General features: G+C 35.2%; 1 protein-coding gene across 6 annotated transcripts in view; it reads left to right on the plus strand.

Moving 5' to 3' along the window:
- Window positions 1–12901, plus strand: part of LOC149803361 (uncharacterized) — a 102836-nt gene that overhangs the window by 45324 nt on the left and 44611 nt on the right. For all 6 annotated transcript variants that reach the window (XM_089953062.1, XM_089953064.1, XM_089953061.1 and 3 more), the window contains exons 7-10: window positions 9260–9304; window positions 9862–9939; window positions 10440–10505; window positions 11789–11839. In XM_089953062.1, the coding sequence (XP_089809188.1) occupies window positions 9260–9304; window positions 9862–9939; window positions 10440–10505; window positions 11789–11839 (240 nt within the window). The remainder of the gene's footprint in view (window positions 1–9259; window positions 9305–9861; window positions 9940–10439; window positions 10506–11788; window positions 11840–12901) is intronic.

Genomic DNA, 12901 nt, shown 5'->3' on the forward strand with positions numbered 1-12901 from the left:
TTAAATGTAGCTGAACTGTTGTAGAATCAAAGTTTCCATCAAGCATGTTGCGCAAAGAAGACATTTCACTGTATTCTTTTCAGTTTTTAAATTAATTGTTCGTAAAACTTTAAGTTGCTGTAATGCAGTGAACGATTATTCACTGTGCCAAAGATGATATAGAATTAAGGCTATGTAAATTATGTAAACGTAGTCAATTCGAATACAGAAGTTTTATAAAATGATGTTGAAACTTAACAAAATGGAAATCAGAAAAGAAACAGGTCAATCAAACAAGAATTGTTGCATGAAAACCTGGAAAGTGTGGAAAGTAAGAGAGCGCACGTAGCATGGCTTTAATGAACTTTGAGAGCAATTTAGTCGAAAATAATGGAAAATCAAAGTCAAAAGTGAGCGCAAAAATTACTAATAGATGTAGAGCTCTAACTCTTATTCCAAGAAAATAGTGTAACACTTGTTGATATAACTACAGCGATAGTAATGAAAATATCAACATTCCTTATTTCTATGACAAATTTAGTTGGAGGTCTTCCTAAACGTACGTGTTTTATGTCAATTTGCTCCAATTCCATCTACTCCACATACACTTGCTTTAGCTAAATCTTTTGTTGATAGCATCAAAATTGGCGTGCACGATTTTGGTGATTCAATTGCCGTGAAACATTTACATAATTATGTCTTGCTTTAACCGTGAAATTTTAGCAGCAGGAATTATTGTCAGTCTAGTTCGTTGGATGCTTAGGAGTGCAACTCATATTGTGTCTTTTCTTGTCATATATCTTATGTCTCTTGTTTTGTCATTAGTGGGTTTCGGCATTTGCAATTTTGTTCAAAGGAAAAATAAAACGTAGAGAAGAGTAAGGCGGTAGGTAGTACATTCTTTGAAAAGGTAAACAATATCAGAAGGTGAAATCATTAGAATCAACATACATAGTCATTCCTTTATATTCTCATCATTATATTTTTAAATTATTTTTTATTGTTTTCTTGTAATTAGTTTACTTGCATTGGTTTCATTATTGCCCTATAGAATTTACTATCGTTGCAGGGTATTAACCTTTAGTATAATTCCATTTATTACATCAGTATTGATTTTATAGTTTAGCCCCAGTTTAAACTTGTTCCTGAAGTTGTGTAAATCGTTATTGTATTTTATTACTATTCTTGTTTGTTATTTCGCACGGTCATGAAAAGATTCAGGCACTTCCAGCATCACAGTAATACTATTATTATAGTAGCATCGTTTGTACCTAAATATGTGTCCCACTGGACTAAAATATTTCCCAACAATTAACGTACTCTACCAATAATTGAACTCATCTACTCGGTTCAGTTAAGTGGTATAATTGAAACAGGCTATAGTCTATCAAGCACCATGGCGTTGCATGATATAGATCTGATGTTCAGGAAAATGTAGAATAAAATCCCAAGCATTCAATATATACAACAATTCCGTCACACAAAACGGATATCACGAATGAATACAGATGTTTATATTTCAAATGCATGTTTCGCGCAAGATTGCTAGCGTGAATTGGACAGCAACCCGACAAAGCTCGTTTGTATTGTGATACTTCAACGAGACTGTACTCTACAAGTACCCTGGTTATTGTAACTCCAGTTAATATAGTTTCAAACTGAAGTCACTGTGCGTGCATCAGTGAGCGGAAAACAATAAACACCGATGGACAACTTAGTACAGGTTAACAAAACCAACCCGAGATTATTATCATTCATAACCAATGCAACCATCCGTGACAATACCTTCCCCCAATTAAGAAAGTGGAAACACTTTTAGAAAATCTCGCAATGTGAGCCAAAGGTACACATGGAAACGTATTATTGACATTACCGGAAGACCATGGTAAAATGAAGATCTGCTCAAATTATAGGCCCCTACATGTTCCAACCCTCAAATTGCCTCGATCCGGAATAATACTACTGTAAACTCAATATGGAGTCTTTTGTTTTATCTAAACACATGAGAGGCTGGTGGTCAATTTCAAGGACAAATTCCCATTCCAAAAGGTATCAAGGTGCTCCCGATAAAACAATTTCCTTCTTGCATAAGTAATTGGTATTTCACTCCCTCCTGCTCATGAAGCAAAATTGCTCATAATCCCGAATCGGATGCATCAATTCTCAATAGGATCGATTTGTTCAGCTCAAGTGAACTGATCAACTTTACCGTGAGATGTTAAAAAGTCTTTCCTGGCATGAACCCCATGAACTGTATTGGGTTGTCATTTCCTAGTTCCTCCACGGAGTGGCTATAACCCTGTCAACCCAGAAACTACTGAACTTGCTAATTGGTTTCTGGTCTTGAAGCATCTAAGGTCATTTAAATTTTATGATGTTAGGTATTTAGCTGCCTTGACGCACTTACTAGAGCTCTAAGTTAGAAGATTCTATATTATACTTAGTGGGTCACCATGTGAGATCGGATTTGCAAATTTTGTCATATAAGTTAAGTAAGACCCTAATGTTCTCTTCTCTGCGTATATCCAAGAATATCGTCAACGAAACTATAAATGTTTCCATGCTTTCAACAGTTTACACATAACACGGGCATTATCGGAGATTGTTACCTGCAGGTATCCATTGGTAATGCCTTTTTTCGAAATATATTGATGACAGGTCAATTTTGAAAATAAGTTCTCCATATCTGGCGTCGGTTCCCATCACGCATAGTGTTTTTACTCACGTTATGAAAGTCTATGCAAAAACGGGCTGCTCCGTTTTTGTTTCTGACCAGAACCAAGGACAGTAGGAGGGTTCTATTACCCCAGTTATAACATTTTACTTACTACCTCATTGACTCTCTCTCTCTCTCTCTCCCTCTCTCTCTGTGCATTACATGGTATTGGATGACCCTTAATTCTGATTGGATCCTATGTATTTCAAGTTAGTTTATGCTTTGTTAACCCGGTAAGACATGGTCTCTCGTATATGTCGACGTTGACCTTTAGGTCACTATGAACATTCGCGTACCTTATCTATTGATCTTTTTTCCAGCTGCATAGAAGAATTTCTCTACTGCTGTTTGCATTTGGTTTGTCAATAAACTCGGCTTCTGTTTAGGCAGTATGTACAATATTCAATACCCCTTTTACTACTTTTTATGGTAAACATCGCACGATTGATAAAATCGTGATGTGTTTCTATTCATGCCTGGTCACTGAAATTCAGCTAACATCCTTTTGGTTGCCTTTCTCTACCCAATGGAATTGCCCTAACGGACTTGTGCGCCACTCTCTAAGTGAACGGGGATATAATTTATGAGGGACAACAAGTTGAAAGAATTTTCTACTTTCCTACTAGGTATATTGCCAGTACGATAACCCTGTGATGCTGAAGACTTTAGAGCTCTCCAAGCTTTTACAATGTTTCACGATACCGAACACTATTGTCTCCTCTTATATCATGGGTGCCGGAAACTCTTGTATAGCTGGAACTCGGGAGCCCAGGAGATTTGCAATCGTTCGGTCATATATAGGATTATCTATACACAGCTTGTCTTGCGATTGGAACTCGATTAATCGTTTGACCGAGACTCCGCTTCACGACAACACCCTTACCGTACATCGAGTGAGGCATAAGACTGTGAATTATTGACCCTTGGCGTTACCACCAGCTGACGGTACCATCGGCACAGGAAAAGTACATGTACAGTTTGACTTAAGAATATCAAGTGAGCATTATTAGTGTTAATGTTTTATTGATACGCCTGATTTATCACTAAGAAAATAGTCTTGTTGCCACCTTACCTCCTCCCTTTCTATCAATAGCAACCGCAACACTTTGGATAAACATTTTTCGTTCGGACAATGAAAGATGTGGTCTTACTCCTTACTTGTGTGGCACTGTTTCTCCTGACAATTTGCTTCCTTTTCAGATTGAAACCTTTCTCATTTAATAACACCAGTTTTCTCAGATTCTCGGGGTCTGTGGTCTTTATGATGATAATTTCATTTAGTGTCTTCTGAGAGAATATTCTTGCTTCCTCCTCGAGTTTTGGCGAAAGAGTCTTCTTGTTTATCCAATTGTTTTAAAAAATCGTATTGAACCTTTACCTCAAGAAAAGGAACAATTCATTACAACACATGGTTACCAACTTGTCCCTAAACAAAACGTCTGTAAAACCCGTATTTTTCTGTCTTACCTTAACCTACTAGTCGCTGTAAGTACTTCTCAGTCCTGCTTATAACCTGGACGAACGTTTCTCTACTTTAAAGTTTACTATATGTTAATTTATTTTGGAATCCCTAATCTATCATTTCGTAGCTTTCAAGAATTTAACCCTCTATACATGTCACAATTTAGCGCGTCGCTCGCGCCGAAACGTGAATATACATCCAGGACGTTACCCTTTCGCAACACGCTGAGATATATACAACAGTAATATGTTATCCACTTCAAGACACTGGCATATATATAAAACCTGTGTGGCCTCTTAACATATTTGAGTTATATTCCTGTTACCCATATGTATTGGGTTCTTTTGCGCTGTAGTATTATAATTATGGGGATCTAAGACCGTCTCATCATTCTTTGATTTCTAGGCCCGAAAATCATTCTGTACTACCCCATATATTTCCCCAATGAGGACATCTGAGCATATGTACATATGTGATTGTAACCCACTTAAGTACACGTGGAGGTTTATCATGGTTTGGGAGAGGAATTGATGTGAGCTCTCAGGCATAACGATATATAAAGGTAATATTTTTAATGAATCTAAACCAGTCACCTAATTTGGGTCGAGATCTCCCTGTTTACATATCAGTACGCGACGACCTCAAGGGTTTTCCATTTCCAGCAACACGTACTCGGACTCATCAATGCTAATCGTTTTATCGATACCCTGCGGTGATTGAAGTGGAGAATGTCATATAGAATTCATCGAGGTGACACTAACGGTTGCGTTTGTAACCATACAATGCATCGCGAAGAATATGAAGCACCTCAGAACTCATCATCGGATCGCGTGTCTTAATCATATACATCATTTATATCTTCAGTAAGTTCAGATATTAGCGAGCGAAACGTATCTTGTTGATAAATATCTTTTCTCAGCAAGCGCTTCCAAATCGATGCAGTTTCGTTGATGAATGTTGGTGCGATGTTACCTGCACGAACTGACCTCACGAGTATTTTTAGACGAAGCAAGAGTTCAATGATTTTTTGCTAGTACATCGATACGCATTTGAACTCTGCGGGTTTGAACCCTGTGTACGAGGCGCTTGTGCACAGCTTTACGTTTGAATTTACGAGAACTAACGGTTCCATCAAGATCGTTATCTCGTGGGAATGGTTCATATGGGCCTGTTGGTAGCGAATAAAATTCTTCTGAGACGACTTCGTCGTCCGTTTGAGACCAAACTTCCTCGCATGGTGTTTTACACAGTGAAAAGTCTCCCAGTATGTCTTGGTCTTTTTTGCACTAATTATTATTGGCTATTAACGGTATTTATAAACTGTGATGATGCACGATCATCAACACTTGTTAGATTTTCGAGTCCAGTTTTGTCCCGAAATACCCGTTTGGGACAGTTACCGTCGAAATAAACCAGTATATATTATTTCAGCTTGTTGCGGTGGGGCAATCTAGTATGAACTTGTAGCCGCTCTTCTGGAATACTTGCAGTTGCCTCTTCATCGTCTTTGGTGTATTTTGCAACCCTATCACACTAGATTAGGGCCATGGTTTCATCCAAGCCTTCTTGGATTTGCTCTAGTCAGAGGTTGCCCACCGTCTTGGCTGCTTTCGTGATGTTCGTGATATCCTAGGCATGTTTGGCTGTCTTAACAATCGAATCGACTTCTGTTTCGCTTCTGTTCCCAAAACCAAGGCGGTTCTTTCTGTTGTTGGTTTGAGGTCTGTGCAGTCTGTCCCAACTGAACTATATCTTTGACAGTTTCACGAACATTTATATAATTCTGAAGACGCTCCGGGTGTTCACTGGCAGCCTTGCTACGGCATTGCTAGTTTCTTTAGTCATAGTGCCTATTTATTATGTTTGTTACATTTTCTAACTTCTCGAGGATTGATGCAAAGGTTTTGTCGATTTCATTATTGATGGCCTGAATATCTTAGCGGTTCAAGATTGTACGGACACAACTTCAAAAATCACGATATTACGATCTAACAATCACTGTGCTGTGAATCGAGTCTTCTTGATGGGTTAAGAGGCATGATCAAGCTTATACCGAGAACAATATTCACATTGAAACCCGGAAGCGCTCGAGTGCTGAATGTTCATATCACTGACAAACTCATCTTCCAGAGAAGCTTCAATGTGGCTCGTTTTCGATTGGAATAATTACCCTATAATCATGAAACCGCATGTGCAACGTAAACAATGGCTCTTGGATTCGTTGCGTTTGTGCAACTAGCAAATCGGAAATGGTGGTGCGATACTGCGACCGGCCTTTTCCATCATCAGCAACCAAACATGTTATTTCGGCCCACCTGGCTTTAGGAGAAATCTTGATATATAGCCGTGCTTCTCTTTCACGAACTTGCCTTACAATCTGATAAAGCTCGTCTCCGAGTTCTAATAGCGCAAGTCTGTCGATAGTTCTTGCGTCTCTCGGTATCTTTATTCTACGTTCACTTGGACTGGTTTCGTTGATCACAGTTGCTGCTGCAAAACAGCAAAGGTTTATATGGGGAAGGTGTCTCTCATCCGGTCGTGGCTCATCTGTGAATCCCAATCAGTGTCGTATCGATTACTGTTGTAAAGGTAATGAATCAAAATTACTGTTACTCTGTCACACTGCAGTCTTTAATTACATGCAATGCTTTATCTGGGTATTTAGAGTACACTTACATTACTTCTAGTCATTGTGGCACAATTTAGGTTCTCATTGGTTAATTCACATTTTGCACAGAACAATGTTCTTTGCACAAAGAGTTCAACGTAACAAGTTGAATACAGTATTGTAGAAATATTTTAATCTTAACAAATGTGTAAACAGTTCTTTTAGACCTCTTTTTCGTCATAGTTATTCTAATCGTAATGTTATGTCGTAAGTTGCTAAGTCTATGACAAATAGTGATTTTAATTTAATGTTAATTATAACTCTGAATCACTTTTCCCGAAGTTGCAATCAATTAAAACAACTGTGCTGGAATTGAATGATATATATACATCAACTGCATAACTGATTACTTAAAAAAATTAGTTACTGTGTAGCATAGGTCCTAATAGAGTAAGCATACCTGCTTTTATCATACCGCTTGGTATCCTTATGCTGCGATTTAGTGCGGACTCATTGAACTGATTCACAGTCAGCATATCTTAGAAAGGAAAAGCAGTGTGTATAATTGGTTATTTACCAATACATCATTTCATAAACATCAATTGTTTTGATCCTCGACGACCTCGTCGGCTTTTTCCTTGACGTAACGCTTTGGCTTTTCCGTGTGTTGGCATTTCTTCTCTGCCGGTCACGATAATACATGGTAATACATGGTCCGCAAAACTGATAACGCGACCTGTCTCCGATACCACATTTAAGACAAGGTCGATAAATGCGTAAACGTTTAATATCTAATTGGATTTATTGTTGTTTCATTCACATACATTTCTCGCATTTCTCTTATTTCAACAGAAATAATGTACTATATTATTATTATTATTATTATTATTATAGCAAAGATCTTACCGGAATCGGTATCCGACAAAATCAATGGCACTTGATTATGAGAACTCGAACACTACTCGTCATTAAATGGATGCAACATATATTTGAATTTAACTCGTCTGTTCATTTGTAATAGTAACGTTTTGTTTTGTCGATGAGCTCGTATGTTATGTTAACCTGGTTAAGGCGAGTTAAATAGTTTAGTGAATTAAATTGAATCGCAGGACAGGGTTAATATGCTGTACTTGATAATATTCTTTCAGTCTGTAATCCATTAGCATAAGATAACGTTTTGCCTCTTCTCGCTGCAAAGTAGTGTTCAACAATGTTCAACTGTACTTCGGATCTGTAATTGGGTATATCCACATGCGCAAAGAAATGCGTACATGCTTTTACGTCATCCAGATAATTTAGAGAATCCCCATATCGTATGCTTATATATACATTTATTATCACTTACGCTCTTCTAGATGTTCAGTCAAGAGATGAGAATGTGTTCTAGTTGTTTCTACGAAACAAGAGTGGTGACTTTTAAGCGTACTTGCTATATCTTAGGAATTTACATGAGTGTATGTCGTGTTTTCGTTGTTTCGTTGGAACAACTTTGTACTATGAAACACAAATATTCTAAAATAGAACAAAGTTGGCTCGTTATGCTCTCCTACAACAACAAAAGATTGTAAAATACATGTTGAACAATAGTTCCAATTTGCCCAGACCGTCACTTTTGAATATATTTTACAAACGCCGCCGGAACGTTTCATAGATATTTTAATAATCTTCGAATGTTTCTTAGTAAATAACACACAATGTAAATTTGTTCTTTTACAAATTTCCAACCTAACTTATTTTGTGCTCGATAACTTTGTTTTCTTCCGCCAGCTATCTTGCTACGGAAAAATACCTAAATTATTTTTCATAAGCATGTAATGTAAATTTTGGAACGCCTGACAATCATTTGGTATAACATTTAGAAAGGTATCCCACCTTGTCAACTTTTAAAGTAAACCAGGGGTATTATTATTGTGTATCTTTAACATTAGATGCAATTATGGCAAAACCTTTAGATATATAAATATTTGGCGGAAAAGTTATTTACTTAATATAATGCGTTAATGTCACAAAAGATTGCAATTTTGAAGGCAGAACTACGCAAATACCTTGTGTGAAAATAAAGAGCATTCGCATCACGAATTAGGGCCTGATGGGCGACTCTAAACAAATGTCTGAATTATTTTCCAAAGGCTTCTTTCTTTGATAGGTTTACTTCTTGTCTTATCTAAAGGAAAGTAAAAATATAACCCATATTGCCCATGTGCATATTTCACTTTATCGATCACCATTGGCTATTTCTATTTCGTTTTATTCCATAAAAATTGAATGTATCTACTCAGTGTCACAAGAAAAATGTTCTTTTCAGGCTTTAGATTAATTTTGCATTCATGTCGCTTATGTAATGATTTCATTTCGGTGGTATCATCTTGAATTTCATAACGATGTGTCACTGATTTGCATTTGGTTATGTGATTTCTGTCACATAATTTGTTAATTTGAATGTCAATCGCTTGGGCTTTGATTAGCATCCAAATGTTTTATCTATCCTTTTCAGATCACTTTGACTTTTTTGACCAATGTTGGAACAACTCCTATGTCCGTGAGTTAGTTTCGTTCATGCAAAAATGCTCTGGGAAAAGAATCGGGATTTTAATGTCAAGGCACATCACACATTTTATTTCTGACATTGACGCATTAGCCAAATATGTTCAATTAAACACCAAAGGATGTTTCTGAGCTAAAAACGTTTGTCAACATATTACACCACTGGCCTTTTAAATGATATTGATAAAAAGAGAAAACAATTGAAATACGATCTTTATAGCTGAATGACATTAAAATTGTGTTTCGAAACAATAACAGTTTATCTTTCATTTCTAAGTTTCAAATCTATGTATGTATGTATGTATGTATGTATGTATGTATGTATGTATGTATGTATGCATATATGTATGTATGTGTATGTATGTATGTATGCAGGCATGCATGTATGACTCACTAATGTTATTTCCTCCTTAACATAAATCTTTATGAATTTGTTTACATAAAGAGACAGAGATAGAAAGAGAGAGAGATCATTAGAAAGATAGATGGACAGATTGCTGAACGTGTTAGTGTTAGTAAATATTTTTATTTTTCTTCATTTCTTTCCTGTAGAACTGTTCTCGACATATTTCCACAAGGATGGAAACCTTAATGATGAAACACAGCCACTTTGTCAAAGCCATCACATAGGTATATATATATATATATATATATATATATATATATATATATATATATATATATATATATATATATATATATATATATATATATATATATAGATAGATAGATAGATAAAGAGAGAGAGAGAGAGAGAGAGAGAGATTGGCCTTGCATACATTATTTTCTCAGAATCTTTGTGACAAAGGAGTCTTGCGACATGAATTGTTCGTAAATTGTAGAGTAAGATGGATCATTTCATGTATATACATCAATAAATAAAGATATATCTACTTGTGCTAAATCTAGATGAATGTCAACTGGTTCATGTATATACAGTAGCAAACATATATACATCTAAATGTACTAAATGTAGGGGAGTGTCAGTAATATATATATATATATATATATATATATATATATATATATATATATATATATATATATATATATATATGTATATATATCTACTTGTATTAAATGGTGAGGGAAATATCTTCACACTGCCTTTTGTAATTGTATTATTTCAGTATGGGATTTACTTGCTGGTGTCAGTTCAGATGTGTGCAGACTGGATATTGTTCTACATATCGCAGGTTGTAACAGTTAATATTTGGTTATGAAACTTGAAACTTCTTTGCCGTGAGGGAAATAAGATAGTTGTATAACTATCATATTTCTTAAATTAAGATAGTAAGCAATCATATCTGTGGAACGCTTCTGTGCAAAACCAGAAATGTGTTATCTTCTATTCAAATTTGGTACAGTCTTCCAGTGTAATTTGAACTGAACAATGTAAGTACCAACAAGAAAATCGTAACTGATATACGACCTTAAATTTCGTTTTTATTTAGCCTTTACTTGGTTATGGCCTCATACTTAATTTCTTTGTGCATTATCAGAAACCAAGAGTGTTACCGATGTTACCACTCTAGGCCTACAACTATCTCACAGAAAGAGGCGAAAACAACAAATTAAGTAAAATTCAACTAGCACTTTATTTACCTAGAATGGAAGTGAAAGTTCAAAAGACACCTACAGTACTGAGAATTTGGTTCAAAAAATTACTAAATGTCCTATTACAAGTGCCAAAGTTTAGAATGTTCCCAATGAATTCCAATTGTCTCATATGTCCTGATGTACCAATAGTCTTGAAGGTCATGATATGCCCATGATGCAAACCACAATGGTTTTGAATGAATTCACAAAAATCCCAAAATTAATGCGTTAATCCAGTCAATGCATGTTTAATAATTCCAATAAATGTTTTAAATAATTCTTATAGAATTTTACCTGAACAAAACTATAAACTCTGGAACAGAATGGAAAACACAAACTGGTCTCAAGATAGAAATGAATTATTTGTTTATCAGATTCTCTATATAAACAAATACCCACTTAGTCTAGGACACAATAGAATGTTCTGAATTACCATGGAAAATCCCACAAACTGATAAATAAGGTTAGGCCTTGAACTTAATTCAAGTAAATATCATGTTCGCTACTTGCAAGAATGACAAAATTCCGGTATTTAGTAGCTCCATCAACAACCCTCAATCACGGACAGAAATTTAAACACATAATAAGGGATGCTTAAATGAAAGTATATAAAAATAACGATGCTATAATTGCTTTTCTGCTTTGAAATGTGTTAGATAAATATAGTTATTTGAGTCTTCTCTTGTTAAAACATACATCTTCTCTTTATTTATTTATGTCTTTTAATTGTATTGTTCTTTCTATCTCTTCCTCGTTCCCACCCCCCTCTCTCTCTCTCTCTCTCTCTCTCTTTCATTCTAGAGGTCAAACTACTCATTTTTCCAAGATATATATTCTATGCTGACGCTTTTGCTTGACAACGTATGTAATATATTTTTAGATAAATTTCACAGACTGCCGAATCAGTGTTCCTGCCATACTATCAACACAGGTAATTCATAGCCTGGAGTTTTTCCCATTTTATTTAAGAATTCATAATTTCAATTTTTATAAAGATCGATATTATGTAATCTTCTTTCCAGAATTATTAAAGTAAATATTAATATATCCATATGCTGATCTTGCAAATATGCTTTTAAATATTCTAATTTGATCATTCAGTTCTGGTTCTTCTCTCTGCCAAATTGTGCCTTTGTTCTGCAAATAGAGTACTTGAATTTTAGTTTCTTTTAAATGGTATGTTCAAAAAAGCGTTACTCTTTCACTCTTAGAAATACAATTTTAATTGGTAACTCTCAAGCATTTCCTTTAACAGGTATGTTCAACAAATCGTTTCTGTTTCACTCTTAAAAATGAAATTTTCATTGGTTACTCTCAAGCATTTCGTTTGCTTTTTGTTTCATCCACTCCTGTTCTGTGCATTTAGTGTTTATGAGTTTGCAACGTTTAGTTTTCCAACGTTCCGTTTTTTAAACAGTTGTTCTTAGTTATATGAAATATCTTTAAAGAAATATTATTTATTGGAAGTTATTTTTGGGGAATGTATCAAATGAAAGATCTAATGTTTATCGTTGAAATGATGTGGCTGTAGATAGGCACTTTGGTTTAAATAACTGCGACAATAGTCTGCAATTCGTGGACAACTAGAAGATCTTCTAAGTTGGCGTAACATAGTCAAAGGAACAAAGTGGTTAAAGTCCACCTCTTATGTCGTTAACGTGTACGCTTAGAAAGAACTTTATTTATTATGAAAACTTGTATATAGATTGAAACATAAACGTCGGATTTTGTATCCAATAGGCACAATGTAGAGAATACATCTTTTTCAATGTTTGAAGATTAGAAATGGTCAAATTTTTCTCAGTGTGACCAGCATCATTGTGATCAAAATCTACTTCACCTAAAGGAACCTACTTTGCAGGACTACAGGTCTACGGAGCTTTATTATCCACAGGTCATTATATAGTTTTCAATACATTTATTAACAACTAACGTCAACTGTATGCAATATGGAAACATGAATAAAGAACATAAATACGTATTAAATATGTTT

Source organism: Sinohyriopsis cumingii, chromosome 3, assembly GCF_028554795.1.
Source record: "Sinohyriopsis cumingii isolate HCF-2022 chromosome 3, ASM2855479v2, whole genome shotgun sequence".
Classification (NCBI taxonomy): domain Eukaryota; kingdom Metazoa; phylum Mollusca; class Bivalvia; order Unionida; family Unionidae; genus Sinohyriopsis; species Sinohyriopsis cumingii.